Below are 16,262 nucleotides of genomic sequence, written 5' to 3'. Positions count from 1 at the left end.
CATCCTGCCTTCCCACAAGCCTCAGTGGCCAAAAAGTAAGAGATGCTCTGTTTGAAGGCTGCCCAACGTGCCCCACTCTGAATGTCGATGCACGCTAGCAGCTGACTATGTGAAACCACACAACAGTGGTTTCACTGCTGCGCTCTGTAAGCAGCGCAGTTAACTGCCGCTAATTGCCAAGTTTTACATCTGTCAGCGTACACAAAGCCTTAACAAAGACAAAAATTATGGCTCATTGCAAATAATCTGTAAGCTTCAAACCCTCCTTTGTCCTACAACTGTAGAAATGTTTAACGGTCTGTATCACCTGGAATGGTCTCTTGAAAAACATTAAGTCCTTATTTATTCCACCATCTGTTTAACTATAAAACTCTGAATACCTTTCCCAGACCTGAAGAAGAGCTCGAAAGCTTGCCTCTCTCACCAACAGAAGTTGGTCAAATAAAAGATATTGCCTCATCCACCTTGTCTCTCTAATATCCTGGAACCGACATGGCTATGACAAAACTTGAAACATATTTGCATCAGAATTTAAAAATAATTTCTTGCTGCATTAAACTTCTTGTTTTAATTCTGCAAGTATATAACAGTGTACCAAACCTGTATGACACCTCTTCTCACAGTTGTGAGCAAGATATGATAAAAATCCAGGATCCTGGATTTAAATACTATTTTCATACGGTGACTAGAAGATAGCATAGATTTTTTTGCTTTATTTCAAGGAATCGTTCTAAATTCCAAGTAAGCAAAACTTGCCTATAGATTCAGTCAATGGGCTTTGTTCAAGAACACATCCAAAATAATTAATTTTAAACAGTCTGGTTTTGAAGGGAACATCTTTTTGAATTCTCTCTTTCAAATATGTACAAAGTGACGCAAAAAGATGCCACCCCAAACAGTCTTCTTCTGGAACTTACATAAAGTCTTTATTGTTGTCCTTAAATATTACAGAGCTTTTTAAAAAACAGTGAAGTACAAAAAAAGTCAATTCATATGCTAAATCAATTTGCAAACGAGCTATTTTTCAAAGCTAATACAAAGGGTGAGAGAGGTGAAAGACTGACTAATTATTTTGTGTCTTTTACACAAACCACTTACCAAATTCTGTGGCTGCTGGAGAAGTTTTATCAGAGATGGATGGCTGTAACCTAAAACAAAAGAAGGAGACTATTTCCATCTGGTTTCAAGCCACCTGTATGAGATTTATTTAATCAGTATCTTCCATAGAGAGTAACCTTATTTACCTAACTTGGTTTTTTCTTAACATCATCTCTATTTAACCTTTTTGCATATTAATACTTGGTCCTTTTCTAAAGTGGAACAAACTGTTTTCCCTCTATGACTCAAGAAGCCAGCTTCAGAAACATGATGTTTTATGAGTGATTTCTTCCCCTCCCACTTGTTTTTTTTCTTAAAACAGGATAGCAGTTTGCACTTCACTTAATACGGAGAACTTCAGTAACTCAGCCAGAGGTTATGGCCCTCCTACAAACTAAGGTTCTGTGGTCTGCAATGTATAAGAGACCAGATTGATGATTACAATGGTCCCTTCCGAACTCAAGGCTACAACTCCATAAAGGAAAAACAACGCCAAGCAATTCTGCATTAAAATAGGTGTGGGTGGCAAATACACATGTACTGAATTCCTTGGGTAAATTCATTTAGCTATTACAAGTTTCATTACATAATGCAGCCTATCACAAAATTATGGACTAGATTTAAATATGGGTTTTTTTGTCCAGAATAAAAAGATACAATTATAACTGTTCATGGCAAGGAAAATTCAGTTGCACAACAGCAATGTTCTTAGGGAATGTTTTGTACAGTACAGATACCACCAATACTGAGGCATATCCAGCAGTGAAAAGCACTAGGCATCACACAGAGATCTGCCAACTTCTTGACAGCTCTCTCTGGCATATCTATTACAATTGAATAGTATTCATAACGACTTGTGCACATTAAGCATTCATTTCATACAATCGCTGCAAGATTCTGCCTTTTTTTTTTAAAAAAGAGCATATATTGGGCCACATTCTTAGCTCTGCGTTCATCTGTGTGTATATCCGTATATGTAAACCCAGGTTTTGCAGATGCAAACACCAGTGCATAATCTTTTACAATCCTAACACAAGGTGAGGGTAAATGTGTGCACTTGCACCAAAGTACATGGACATGCGCACGCCAGAGGCTGTAAATTAATCCCACCGTGTTTGTTTGAGGTGTAACACATGCAGGAATGCATACCTTTGTGACATACATAACACTTGTTCACCTCCATTACCACTAGAGATCCCTAGTTACGTATCACTACTCAAAGCCAAGAAAACCAACCCAAATGTTAGATGTGCAGGTTTTATTACGCTATGATGGGAAAAGATAACGACAGGGGTTAATGTATTAGTTTCTTTATGCAAGATCACTCAACTCATCTCAGTGTACAATAAATCTCTCCTTATAAGTCTGACACTCATGACATCTTACACCATATATTTCCAACTAAGAGGTGGCAGACATTTTTCATAAATGGAAGTGAAGTTTATATTGTTCAGGATGTGGTCCAGGGGCTTGGCAAGTGCCTGTCCAAGGCACTTTCTCTCTTAAATTTAACTCCTTACTCCCTTTCACTTTCTGACAGCACCCTGGAACATGCCACATACTAGCGATGTTAGATAACATTTATTTTATCAGTTACAAGGTTACTGAAATACTGCCTGGGGATGGGGCTGGCAGCCAGTGCACTCCCAGCCCCACTCTCAGGGAGCCCCCTGCAATCCCAACACTGCTGCCTCTGTATCAGAGGCAGCAGCAAGGGATGGCAGGTGGAGCCGGTCCACGAGGGGAGCCAGTTTAGAAATCGGCTCCCTGCACAGACTGGCTCTCGAGCAGAGGTGGACAGTAACTAAATAGAAGTACTTTGTTATACTACCCAAGTACATTTTTTCAGTATTTGTACTTTATTCAAGTAATTTATTTTTGTGATACTTTTGACTTTTACTCAAGTAGTTTTTTTTAGAAAATATTGTACTTTTTACTCAATTACCAGTTCAAGGAGTGCTTAGTTATGCACTACTTTCATCAGCACACTGACAGTTGCTCAAGCCAATATTCTGATTTGCTAAAGCACAGCTGCACGTGCAAGCATCCAACCATCATGCAGTGACAATAAAATAAACCCAACAACCACCGATCAACAAGTACAATGACCCTGCCAACAAAGAAGCCTTTTAATAGCCGCATCAACACCTTTTCATTCAAAAACAGTATCCATGCAGGCACTGCCAGCCCTAGACCTGAACGACCAGGGTGGCTGCCCAGGACGATGTGCTGAGGAGGGCACATATGAATAATTTAGTGTGACCATACCAGGCTGTGTTGGAAGAGGCTTGAGGTGGGTGGCTAAGTTTGGTGGGGATCGAGAAGTGTGTGCATGCCACTGCACAGTTTCTCTCTGTTCTGGCTGGGTGGGGTTTGGAGCAAGGGGTGTATTAGTGCATGTGCACGTGCGCAGCTTCCCACTGTGTGCTAACTGGCTGGCTGGGATTTGCAACAACCCTGTTATCTGGGGCTACCTCTGTACTACAATGCTCTTCTGCAAGAGGAAATGCAAATGAAGCACTCATTTGCATATGTCACACTCATTTGCATTTCCTCAAATCCCTTTTGCGCAAAAGGATTTTGCACAAAAAAGCTCTGTGTAGCCGACTCCTTTTTGCGCAACCCCCCCCTTTTGTGCAAGAGCCGTTTTTCCTCATTTTTTGAGGGGAATGGGAGGGTGGAGGGAAGAAAAAGGAAGGGGGTGGGAAACACAGAGCAGAGGGAATCAGTAAGTATCTGAAGATTGGGTAGTTAAACTAAAGCAGATAAGAATCAAAGTCAATAGATAGACTCCCATGTCAGGAAGGATACTACACAAAGAGCTGTTTGCACCTTCAGTGGCTGTTAAATTGGTAGTGTCCCAACGAACTTTCATCACGATTGAGTCCATTAGCATGTGAATTGAATTTGTGGATGAACTCTAATTCCAATGCTTCCCTGTGGATCTGGCTTGTACAACTGGCTTGTGACAAGACAGCTACTTGGAGATCTTTTAAAGTGTGATGTGGAAAACTGAAGTGCTCCCCAGTAGGTTTCTGTATGTTTCCTTTATGTATATCTGATTTGTGTCCATTGATTCTTTCCTGCAGAGACTGTCCAGTTTTCCAATATCCATAGCAGTGCCTCCCCCTCTCCTATTAACTTTGGGTGTACACATCCTAAACTCATCATTCTGGTCATCTCAAGAAGTGCGCTGTGCCCACGAAAGCTCATGATACCATCTACATGTTTTGTTAGTCTATAAAGTGCTACCAGACCATTTGTTGTTGTTTCTTCTTTTTCTTGCTTAGAAGCCACATCTGTGAGGTGTGTTTTTTCTGTGGGTCAGTGGCTCCCAATTCAAAAAAGGTTCGCTACCCCTGCAGCATAGTACATTTCATCACAACACACTACAGCAAAAGTGAATTGTTTTTAAATAGATGAACGGGAGAAAAGAAGTGAGTGGATGGACAGAAAGGTCATAAATGTGATATTACATGTGCTCACAATAGTTATTTTTAACACTACTTCAGAATATCAAAATAGGAGGATTCTTCTTCAACTATGATAAACAGAATACATATGGAACCCAACCTGTATGACCTTTGGCTAGTGATATATAACATACAGCTGGAGCTGAGTGGGAAAGTAGAGTTAAAATGGTTTGATTGTCCTGCAAGTTTTGTTCTCCAATATCATTTCAATAAGCTTTTTGTGAATTGAAGGCCTAATCTGAGAGTTTGCTAACTGTCTGCAATTCATACTGATTTTACTGAAAGCATCTCTGTATTCAGTACTTCTCAGGAAGTGCTTAAGAACTTGCAGGATCAGGTTGTTAGCTATTACTTTTCCTAATCCTTGTAACCGATTGCACTAAGTGGTTTTTGCAGTAAGGATATTAAAGGCAGGCATGTATGCCATAGAGATGCAAGACAATTTGACAAAAATAGACAGTGTAAACATCTGCCCTAAATGGAAGAGACTATGAACATTTCTTTAGATTCAAGAAAGTTCAGTTAAAATAAAACTAAAATTTAAGTTATTTTCACAGGCCCTTGCACTAGTTTGTTTCAGATGGCTCCAGAGACAGATATAACAAAATGTGTTAAGAAATACTATTGTCAGGTATTTTCATCTTAACTGAAAATGATAGGAAGTTATATGAAGTAGGTCCTCACCAACTTTTTAGATGGAAAAGATTCAAGAAAGCATCAGATTTTAGAAATTTCATCTGAAATGAAGCCCCTGGACTCTTTGAAAACTGCACATCCCAGATAGGACACCCCTGTCCCAGATTCTCACAATCATAAATGTAGAGCTAATAAATGATAATAATAGGAGAAGTATTTAGAAGTAGACACAATTAATACATTTGTCTTTCTTCAAGCCATCTGAAACTCAGTTACTGGTCTTACATTTGAGAACATTGGCATTCAGATAAACAACTTCCTAACACAGTTGATTTTAAAGTACCAAACATGTCATCCTATATATATATATATATATATATATATATATATATATATATATATATATCACACATCTCAAACTGCAATAAAAAGGAAATTAAAACCCCCTCCAAACCCACATACTAATGAAAATGTCTCCTTAATTATCTCTAGTAACCACAAGTAACAACTATGTATATTCATGAACTGGACTGAACACCAAATTGAGCTCTTGTTGCATTTATGTTTCTTTTCATTTGCAGTGATTGGAATAATCCTGTTAAAAGTAACTGTGATTTTCAAATAACTCCATCTCAAGCTACTTTTAGACTGTACTTACATGCCTGCAAAAAAGATAGCTAATGCAGAGCAGAGAGCAGCAGGGTTATGAATTCACCATGGCTCACCAAACTCAACAAAAGAGCAGCTACACTGCATGTTAGCTGAAGATTCTGAGTCCTTGTTATGGGTAATCCCAATAAGAATGCATATAAATAATTAAGCCTGAGCGTCATACGACACTGATGAATGGTGCAGAGTCTGCTTTGCAGAGAAATGTTGCCAGCCATTTCTGACTAAACTGTCGTAGCTACTTCCTGTGTCAGTCATGTATCCTAAGTAACCTCAAAACAGATATTTATATTGGCTAAGGCCAGCCAAACTCCTTCAGTCAAAGCTGTCCTCTCTACCTTACCCTGTTCATCAAATGCTTCCATTAGCATCAGCTTAACTCAACTGAGCCCTAACCAGTTTGCATGCACCCACCCTCTTCTATTTGATGTCAGACACTGCATTGGAGTTGAAAGTTTTATTCTTTTTATATTTATATTTTAGGAACTCAAAAGGATGTGGGAAAACAAGTACTTCAAATAACACATGCAAATGGGGATATGATTAAAATTGCTGGTGCTGAAAAAGAACTTACTGCTTATCACTGGTATGAAGTTTTTACAGGCTGGTCTCCCACGTCCAAAGGTATATTGTCAATTATGCTTCAGCCACTGATAACTGTATTGGTATTATCCTGCATTTGCCTAATTGGCGTATATGTATGTGTTGCTGGACAAAAAGAATGTTTATGAAATTGCAACCACAAGCTCAAATTGCCTCCCGATATGTAGCCATGAAACAATTACATAAGATATGACCCACTCAATAATTGTTCTTGAGGGGTGAAAAGGGGGATATGTTGGAGTTGAAAGTTTTAGTCTTTTTATATTTGTATTTTAGGTTTAATAATGTAGCAATGTAAGGTTATCACATTTAATATTTTATTAAACTAAGCCCTTTAGTAAGGCATATATTTCTTTGTTTTAAAGCTTAGTGAGTTTAGTAAGTAAAGAGACAGAGTTTTGTTATTGTGTCTATGTTAATGAGGTTAGAGGAATGTTGAAGGCTGAAGTCTTAGTTGTTTGATTTACAGTGCCTTTTGCTTTGCCCAATATGGGGTACTGTTGTATTGTGATTTTCTTTTAAAGTCCTTGTAGAGGTTGTTTATGTGTGAAAGTGGTATCTATGTGTCGACACAGACTGACACAGCAAAATTCATAGACTTCAACAGAGAAAAGGATTATAAAAGCAGGGGGCTTTGCCATCGAACTTTGGGTTCGTCTTGCCACCAACTCCAGGAGAGCATTGGATCGCAACCGACAAAGGTCCTGCTCCCCATCTGTGATCGATCTAGCTGGCCACTAGATTGATAGAGACTCTGGACTGGTAACTATAACATCGTCTGGTGGGACTGTGTGTGTATGGTGTTTGTGTGTGGGAGTGACTGATATGCTACCGTTGTATTCTCAATAAATGTGGTGTACTGCCTTTTCCCCTATAAAAGATCTTGTGTGCTTCATTTAAGCATAACAACTGTTCTTTCCTATTGTTTAAATTAAACAGAACAGGTGGAGACCTAAGTTAGTGTTTTCACTGAAGACTAAAACTGAACAGTCACAGATATACATTGAGCACCAGGGTCACAAAATGGAACCCTAAACACACCCACCCTTGGGAAGAAAAACCTACTGTTTGAACACTAGTCTAGACAGAAGGAGAAATACTTGAAATACTCTTCCATTAACAAAGGAATTCACTACAGGAAAGATAATCAAGGCTGTGTTCAGTGCCTGTCTGTAGAAGCATTTCTGTTCTCAGAGCTGCTCTGTCATATTACTGCTGAGACCTGGTTCTTTCTTGCATTCCTTAAACTAAAACAAGAGAGTCTATTTGAGACAAAGAATATTTTCTGTCCTTTTCACAGGAAAACACTGCAGTCTTACAGGCTGCTGACAAGGCTAACTAATGCTTAACTTATGTCCATCACTAATTCATGGGACCACCTGTGCTTAAGAGTGATATGCAGATAAATGCAGGATTGGGGCCTAGTATATCTATTCTAAAGTCTTATTTTAAAATTATATGAGAAACTAGGCAGGAATCTCTATATTACTTTATACTTCATTTCTTTCATGATCTAAAAACCTAATTTTCCTTGGTACTGATGAAGTCCAACTTCATATTGATTTCATAACTAAGGCCTTGTCTAAACTGCCATGTTTTGTTGCTAAAACCTGCCTTTTGGGAACAAAACAGTGAGAGTATTTACATTACAATGTTCATTTTGTTGGCGAAAAAAACCAGTTTTGGCAACAAAAAACTTCCACCTCTGCAAGAGACTTTCCCCCTCCTTTTATTGTTGACAAAGAGCCTGTGTGGACTCTGATATTTGTTTTGTTGAGAGAACTGGCTTCCACCAGTATCTCACAATGCCTGCCCTGATTGCTGTCCTCAGTGTTTTGTGATCTCTGCTGTCCTGCAGGATTCAAGGCTCTGCTTTCAAAGCTCCAGGAAGTATCTAACAGCTGTTCTGTTTGGGGAACAAAGAGCAAATCATTGGAATGCTTCTTCCTGTTCTGCCCTGATAGGAACACAGAGGCAAATAGAGTGCTGCTGCAAGGGAAGGGTTGGAGAGACTGCTGTGCTGACATTTCTCAGCACGAAGAGCTCACAGAGCAATTTTGCCTTTCCACAACACTGTACCATGGGATGCTTACCCACATTACTTTGCTCAATCTGTTGACAATGTGGCCATGAAATGTTGGCAGTGGAAACCTGAAAAACTGGTTTGATCAGTTTTCATTTTTGGTGACTTTTGCTTGACGACAGCACTTTTGATGCCAAATCTTCCCAGTGTAGACATAGTCTAAGTCCATAAAGACCCCCTACATTCCTTGTTTTAATTTCATTGTAACAGACTTTTCTTTCCTGCACTGACATATTAGACTAAACTGACAAAGGATCAAACACTGTTTTGAATATTTTGGTGTACAACTGAGTAAAATCTCAACTGTATTTTAATTGTGTGTCATATTTCCAGGAATCGGTTAAGATTATTATGAAGAAAGTACATCTGCTTATCCAGACACAGACAACACAAGAGTTTGTGCTGAATCTATCAGGGGACATATCTGGGTATGTTGGAGGGAATGAAGTTCCATTGCTATCGAGAGATTATTAGTTGCATGAGACCCTCCATATTAAACCCTGTGGAATGCTGACATTAACACAGGCTACTATCCAAGAAACTTAGACACTAGCTTTCTTATTACTTGTAAAAATCTGTAGTTATGATGCCTTTATTGGAATGGCTTCAAGAATGCAGGCATGTATTCAGATGCCCCCTCCCTTTCCAAAGCACAAATTCAGAGTGTCCTCTCCCCATTCTCTTTCATTTTTCCATCCACACCCCCGTACTCATGCCATCCTCTTCCTATTCTCCACACCTAACCCCTGCCATTCTGACTCCCTCCTCATATTGTTCATTCTTCTCTCTCCACTGATACATATTATATGGCTTCCCTACTCCACACACAAACCACAGATTAGTGATGCGGAGCCCCTGAAGTCTGACTCTTTCCCCAGAACAACAAGGTGCTTATTAGGCTGCTAGATTTTTAGTCCCCCAGGCATTTCTGAGCTGGACTTACATCCATGGGAGACTAATAACTTATCTCCTCTTCTTTCCATTCAATCATAACATAAATTTTGTAAACGAAAGAGTGCTAGGAGCAGAATATAATGAACATTTTAGACTGGAATGGCAAAGAGGTGGCAGCCTCTACCACTGCCAATGAGGGCACTTAGGTCAGCAGCCCCATTTTCTTAGCTTATGCCTACACCACAATTAGATAACTGCATCAAGCCTGAGCTTACAGGGCTAAGGCTAAGCAGCTCTTCAGCTGTGATGCAGACATTCTTCCTTAGATTGCAGCATGAGTTATAGGTCCCTCCCATAAATCAATTCATCCCTGTGGGTCAACACCAAATCCAATATCCCAACCCCTCTAGTTGTTTCCTTGTTTTTGCAAAAAATTGTGTGTGGGGGGAGGTGTCATAAGTGCTCCAATTTCATTAACCTACCATCCAGAGGTGATAGTACCAAGAAATGTGGGTTCATAGAAATGAACATAGAACCATGTTGCCATTAGTTTGAATGGAGGTCTCGTAAGAGAGTGTAGAAAGAGGCCCGAGTGCCAATCCAGAGTTGGATCCCATATGCGAGGGTAAACATTTTGGAGACCTTTCAGGAATCATTCTATGAATGGGTGGCTCAAGATGGAATGGAATCTCATAGTGAAAGGTCATAGGGTCTGCCAAATGCACATGAAAGGAGCTCATTAACCCCAGTTGCTTATGGTGTAAAATATAGTCCCAGATAAGTGGCAATCAAGTGCTATTGTATATGCACCAGGCTTGGAATCTAGTCCGTTTGTGAAGATAAGTGCTTCTAGTCATACTGAGTTTGCTATTAAAGAGTACTTGTTTAACTGAGCACTTGTCTAACTGCTTCTGAACAGCTTATTTCCACATTCTGGAACCATGAAAGAGCCATGTTTTCAGGCGGAGCAGGTGGATTGGGATGGAGGATGCAACCCATAACCTGCGAAAGGAATTGGATGGAGAGAGATCAGAGGGCATATCATCATGCAAATGAGGTGAGTGTACCAGTTTTGTTGTGACCATGTTGGAGCTTTCAGGATGACACAGGCTCTGTCCCCCAGCATCATGTGGCATACTTGGAACACAAGGGGAAAGGGAGGACAGGCATAAAGTAGCTGCACATCCCATGTGATGAGGGATGAGTCTGCCAGCACCTTGTTTTAGTTATCGGTACATTTGATTCTCCATAGTCCAGGAACATCCATGGTGCGGAGGAGGAAGTGGCTTTGCATGCTGCCACTCCCCATACCCTCAGCTGGGGGAATGGCAGTGTAGTGATGCGCTTCCCTGCCACTCCTATAGCTGCAGGAGGTGGTGTCTGGGAGCAATGTGGAGCATGGAACCACATGTGCTCCCAGGCGCTGCACCACTAAAATGCCCAGATTCTGCAGCATCCTCTCTGGCCTAACAAAATCTTTAATCTGGTATAGCCTGTTTCCCAGGGTTGCTGGATTGAAGAAGTTCAAGTGTATTTTAGGCAGGAAATAGTCCAGTGTCTTTAGTTCAAAGAGTCTTTTAAACATCATTCCTTATCTCTCTGCATTGGAGCTTATTACCTCTTGGTCTTTGCCGATAAGGATGTTCTAGCCTGTCAATCTGTTATTAAATCTTTGGAGTACAAAGTCGAATAGATCCATGCAAGGTTTACTGGATTTACCTGCAGAGGGGTATGTACAAAACACAAGTGCCCTGATGAAGAAGTTACTCACCCTGTGAAGTAACGATTGTTCTTCGAGATGTGCCCCGTGGGTGCTCCACTCCAGGTGTCGGGTCCCGTCCCGGCGCCGCGAATCGGAGAGCTATCAGAGCTGTGGTCCGCCGGACCGCGCATGCATGGCTGCCTGAGGCAGCGTTCGCGCTTTTGATGTGTTGTGCGCGATCCGGCTTGCTCAATTCCTCTCAGCCACTCCCTGAAACGAGAAAATGAAAAATACCGGAGTGGGGAGGAAGGGCGGGTCGTGGAGCACCCACGGGGCACATCTCGAAGAACAATCGTTACTTCACAGGGTGAGTAACTTCTTCTTATTCTTCGAGTGGCCCCGTGGGTGCTCCACTCCAGGTGACTTCAGAGCAGTACTCGAACACTTGAGCGCTCCGGAATTACGGTTTATGGACATGCGAAAGTACTGCCGTAGCCACAGAGGAATCGGCAGCAAATTGGTTTACTACAGCGTAATGCCTCATAAAGGTAGAATGAGATGACCATGTTGCTGCTCGACAAATGTCTCGGAATGGAACACCTCTAAGAAAAGCTGTAGTCATGGCTACTGCTCTCGTAGAATGGGCCTTAGGAGCACACACAAGAGGTTTGTTACGTATGGAGTAGCAGGTTGTAATACACGACACTATTAACCTCGCAATCCGTTGGGAAGTGATGGGTTGTCCCTTGGTTCGATCCGCTAATGACACTATTAGACGGTCCGATTTCCTAAAGTGTCGCATTCTTTCGATATAAAAGGCTAATGCCCTCCTCGCATCGAGCGTGTGCAACAGTGCATCTTCCCTTGAAGTATGAGGCTTGGGATAGAAACACGGGAGAACAACTGGCTCGTTGATGTGAAAATCCAAACAAACTTTTGGAACGAAAGCTGGATGAGATCTCAACGTTACCGACTCTTTAGTAAACACCGTGTAAGGAGGTGATGACATGAATGCTGCTATTTCACTCACTCTGCGAGCTGATGTAATGGCAAGCAGAAAAAGCAATTTAGTGGTTAGAAGTTGCAACGGTATCGTAGCCAAGGGTTCAAAGGGGGGGGCGTGTCAGGGAATCCAGAACAAAGTCTAAATTCCAGGAAGGTGGTGGTGGTCGCCGTGGTGGGTTGAGATTTGTAAGTCCTTTTAGGAACCTCCTTGTGATGGGATGAGCAAATACAGAAAACCCATCCTGACCTTGATGAAAAGCACTAATTGCTGCTAGATGCACTCGCAGCGAGGCTATTGCAAGGCCCGTGTCGTGGAGGTGTAAAATGTAATCAAGTATCTGGGATATCCCTGCGACGTAAGCATCCCTACCATCACTGCTACACCACGTTTCAAATCTGGCTCACTTGGCGAGGTAGGTCTTTCGAGTGGAGTCTTTTCTGCTGTGTACTAATACTTGCTTGACTCTCTGTGAACATGAGCGTTCGACTGGATTGAACCAGCGAGCATCCATGCCGTGAGGTGTAATGTTTCGGGTTTCGGATGGGAAAGGGAGCCGTTGTCCTGAGTCAAGAGATCCGGAAGCAGAGGAAGGGTGTACGGTGTCTTGATGGACATCTGGTGGAGTACTGAATACCAAGGCTGCCGTGGCCAAGCTGGGGCTATGAGAATTACTCGAGCCCTTTCTACAGTGATCTTTTCCAGGATCCTGGGAACTAGGACGATCGGGGGAAAGGCGTATAGCAGTGACGTTCCCCAATTGTGGAGAAAAGCGTCTCCCAAGGAGCGATGTCCGATCCCTGCCCTGGAGCAATAACAGGGGCACTTGGCATTGGCAGCAGTAGCGAACAGATCTATTGAGGGAAACCCCCATTGGGCGAAAATACCGTGTAGAATGTCCGTGCGAAGTTCCCACTCGTGGTCGTGGGGAAACAGCCTGCTGAGTGAGTCCGCAATAGTATTCTGGACACCCGGCAAATAGGAGGCTGTCAGGATGGTATTGATGCGGGTACACCAGTTCCACAAGTGCATCGCTTCTATACAGAGAGATCGGGATTGAGCCCCTCCCTGTCTGTTTACATAATACATGGTGGTAATATTGTCCGTAAGGATTCTGACAGTCGTGTTCCTTATATGGGTCTGAAAATGCTGACATGCATGACGTATTGCTCGTAACTCGAGAATGTTGATATGTAAGAGCATCTCCTGCGGAGACCAGCGACCTTGAACCGTCATGTCGCCCACATGCGCTCCCCAGCCAGTAAGGGACGCATCTGTTGTTATTTGTTTCGATGGTTGTGGACGGTGAAAAGGAATGCCTGCCATAACATTGGTCGGCTTGGTCCACCACTGTAGGGATTGTTGTACATGTGATGGTATCGCCACCACCTTATGAATGCTGTCCTTCATTGGAGTGTATACTGTACTCAGCCAGTGTTGAAGGCAGCGAAAATGTAATCTTGCGTTTTGAACAATAGTTGTTGAGGCGGCCATGTGTCCCAGTAGTTGTAACGGCACTCTGACGGGAAACGTTGGAGCATACGTCAGCGTGTGAACAAGATCTTGAATGACAGCAAAGCGTTCGGCAGGTAAATAAGCGCGCGCTGTTCTCGAATCGAGCCTCGCCCCTATGAAGATCAGATCTTGTGTAGGTTCTGGCGAGGATTTCTGCATGTTTATGAGTAGACCCAGAGAGTGAAAAACCTGAGAGGCTGTTGTCACCATGTGTTTGGCCTCTCAATATGTTTGGCCTCTTAGGAGGCAATCGTCCAAGTATGGGAAAATTGTCACTCCCAGCCTGCGCAAGTGGGCAGCCACTACCGCTAAGGTTTTGGTGAAAACTCTGGGTGCACATGCCAAGCCGAAAGGTAGTACTTTGTACTGGAAATGTTCTTGACTTAGCTGGAAGCGGAGAAAACGCCTGTGTGCCACATGGATCGCTATGTGGAAGTAGGCGTCTTGCAGGTCAAGGACTGCAAACCAGTCTCCCTTGTTCAACGACGGAATGATGGCATTTAGGATCACCATCTTGAAGCGATGTTTCCTGAGGTAGCGGTTTAGCTTGCGTAGGTCCAAAATGGGTCTCCACCCTCCTGTCTTCTTTGGGGTAAGGAAGTACCGGGAATAAAATCCTTTTCCCTGAAACTGACTTGGTACCCTCTCTATAGCACCGATATTCAGTAGGCGCTGAACTTCCTGTTTCAGCAAATGTTTGTGAGAGGGGTCCCTGAAAAGGGACGGGGTAGGAGGGGTGATGGGGGGAATGGATAGAAAGAGGATGGAGAAACCAAATTGTACCACCTCCAGAACCCACTTGTCCGTGGTGATACTGGACCAGTGAAGGAGGTACTGTTTTAATCGATGGTGAAACATGTGTAAAGAGTCCTGTGGTACGTTGAACGTGGGGGTCGTGTTTGCGTCCTCGACGGGAAAGTCAAATTTGCTGTTTAGGTGCAGGTTAATTGGATGAACGGTTCGTTTGAGATCTCTTACGTTGAGGACGCTGCCGGAAGCGCTGATTGTCTTGGGGATGTGATTGATTCTTATTGAATGCATAATCGTACCTCCGTTGGTAAGGATAGTAACGTTTACGTTTATAGGGAGGTGTGTACATTCCCAAGGTACGTAAAGTGGTACGGGAGTCTTTGCCAGAATGAAGAACTTCGTCAGTGTTACTGGCGAAGAGCTTCTGTTTATCAAAGGGTAGATCTTCTACTTTATTCTGAAGCTCCCGTGGAGTTCCAGCAGATGATAACCAGGAAGACCACCTCATTGCGACCCCCGTAGCTGTGGCCTGTGCAGCTGTGTCAGCCACATCCATGGCCATCTGCAAAGTAGTATTGCAGGCTATATATCCTTCTTGGACTATGGCTTTCAGTAAGGGTTTCTTGGCATCAGGTAGATATTGTAGTAGCTCTGTAAGCTTTGAATAGTTATCAAAATTGTGGTTAGAAAGGTGGGCCGTATAATTTGCGATTCGTAACAATAACGTAGCCGAAGAGTAAACCTTTCTTCCAAACACATCCAATTTTTTATTATCCTTGTCTTGGATTGTATTCTTATATTGAGGAGCCTTAGCCCTCCGGTGTACCGCATCAACTACAAGAGAGTTGGGTTGAGGGTGGTTGAAAAGGAAATCCAGTCCTTTGGCAGGTACGAAATACTTTCTATCAACCCTCTTACTAGTTGGGGCAGCCGATGTAGGGGTTTGCCATATTTCGTCTGCCACTTCCATGATGGCCTCATCGATAGGGAGGGCGATTCTTGCCCATTGTTGCTGTCGCAAATTCTTCAAGAGACGATGTTTCTTCATGGGCACGTCTGTTAACTGTATTTCCTGTGTGTTTGCAACCCTTTTGAATAGGTCCTGGAACTTCTTCAGGTCATCCAAGGGAGAGGCGTCATCTGGAATCATTGCTTCATCCGGTGACGACGAGGAACAGTCAGCTGGAGAAATGTGTGGCTGAGGATCTTCTGTCTCGGACAGTTGGCCCTCTTCTGGTTCTGAGTGGTCCTGATGGATGGGTAAGTTTTCTGATGGAGGTGGTGAAAACAATCTTTGTGGACGCTCTGGTAAGTGCTGCACACTGGGTGATAGACGAGTACATGAAGAACCCCTATAAGATAGAGTAGCATGACCAGGGTGGGGGCGATCATATTCAGCCCTATGGTAGCGGCCATAATAACGGTCAGACCGTGCTGGTGAGGAGTATCTGGAGGATCCTGAACTGCGGATGTAGTAGATCCGTCGTGGCGACCGCCTAGGTGATCTATGCCTTGATGACCCCCTTGGGGAGCGAGAACGTGATGGGGGGCATCTTGTTTCTATATAGACCGTGTCCCTATGGGAAGGTCCTCTAAGCACTTGATAAGATGGAGAAAGGCTCTAGTCCCGGTGCCTTCGGTACCTGGGTGGAGAAGGAGACGGTCCTGGAGAGAAGGTAGGCGATGGGGAAAGTGCCCTGTAAGTTTCTTTCTCTGCGGCTTTGCAAGACAGTGAAGCCTTGTCAATTTCTTCTGTTGATGGAGGGCTCGGTGCCGCACGCGGCTGGAATGCCTCTGTATCGCCACATGGGGGCAGCGTTGACGGTGCCGAGGAAG

General features: G+C 43.0%; 1 protein-coding gene across 3 annotated transcripts in view; it reads right to left on the bottom strand.

Moving 5' to 3' along the window:
- Window positions 1–16,262, bottom strand: part of ABAT (4-aminobutyrate aminotransferase) — a 146,750-nt gene that overhangs the window by 42,067 nt on the left and 88,421 nt on the right. For all 3 annotated transcript variants that reach the window (XM_075899273.2, XM_075899275.2, XM_075899274.2), the window contains exon 6: window positions 1,099–1,148. In XM_075899273.2, coding sequence (XP_075755388.1) covers window positions 1,099–1,148 — 50 coding nt within the window. The remainder of the gene's footprint in view (window positions 1–1,098; window positions 1,149–16,262) is intronic.

This window comes from Pelodiscus sinensis, chromosome 15 (assembly GCF_052426305.1).
Source record: "Pelodiscus sinensis isolate ZL-2025 chromosome 15, ASM5242630v1, whole genome shotgun sequence".
In the NCBI taxonomy this organism is placed as follows: domain Eukaryota; kingdom Metazoa; phylum Chordata; order Testudines; family Trionychidae; genus Pelodiscus; species Pelodiscus sinensis.
The sequence above is the reverse complement of the archived record's forward strand: the minus strand, read 5'-3'. Positions and strand labels throughout refer to the sequence as shown.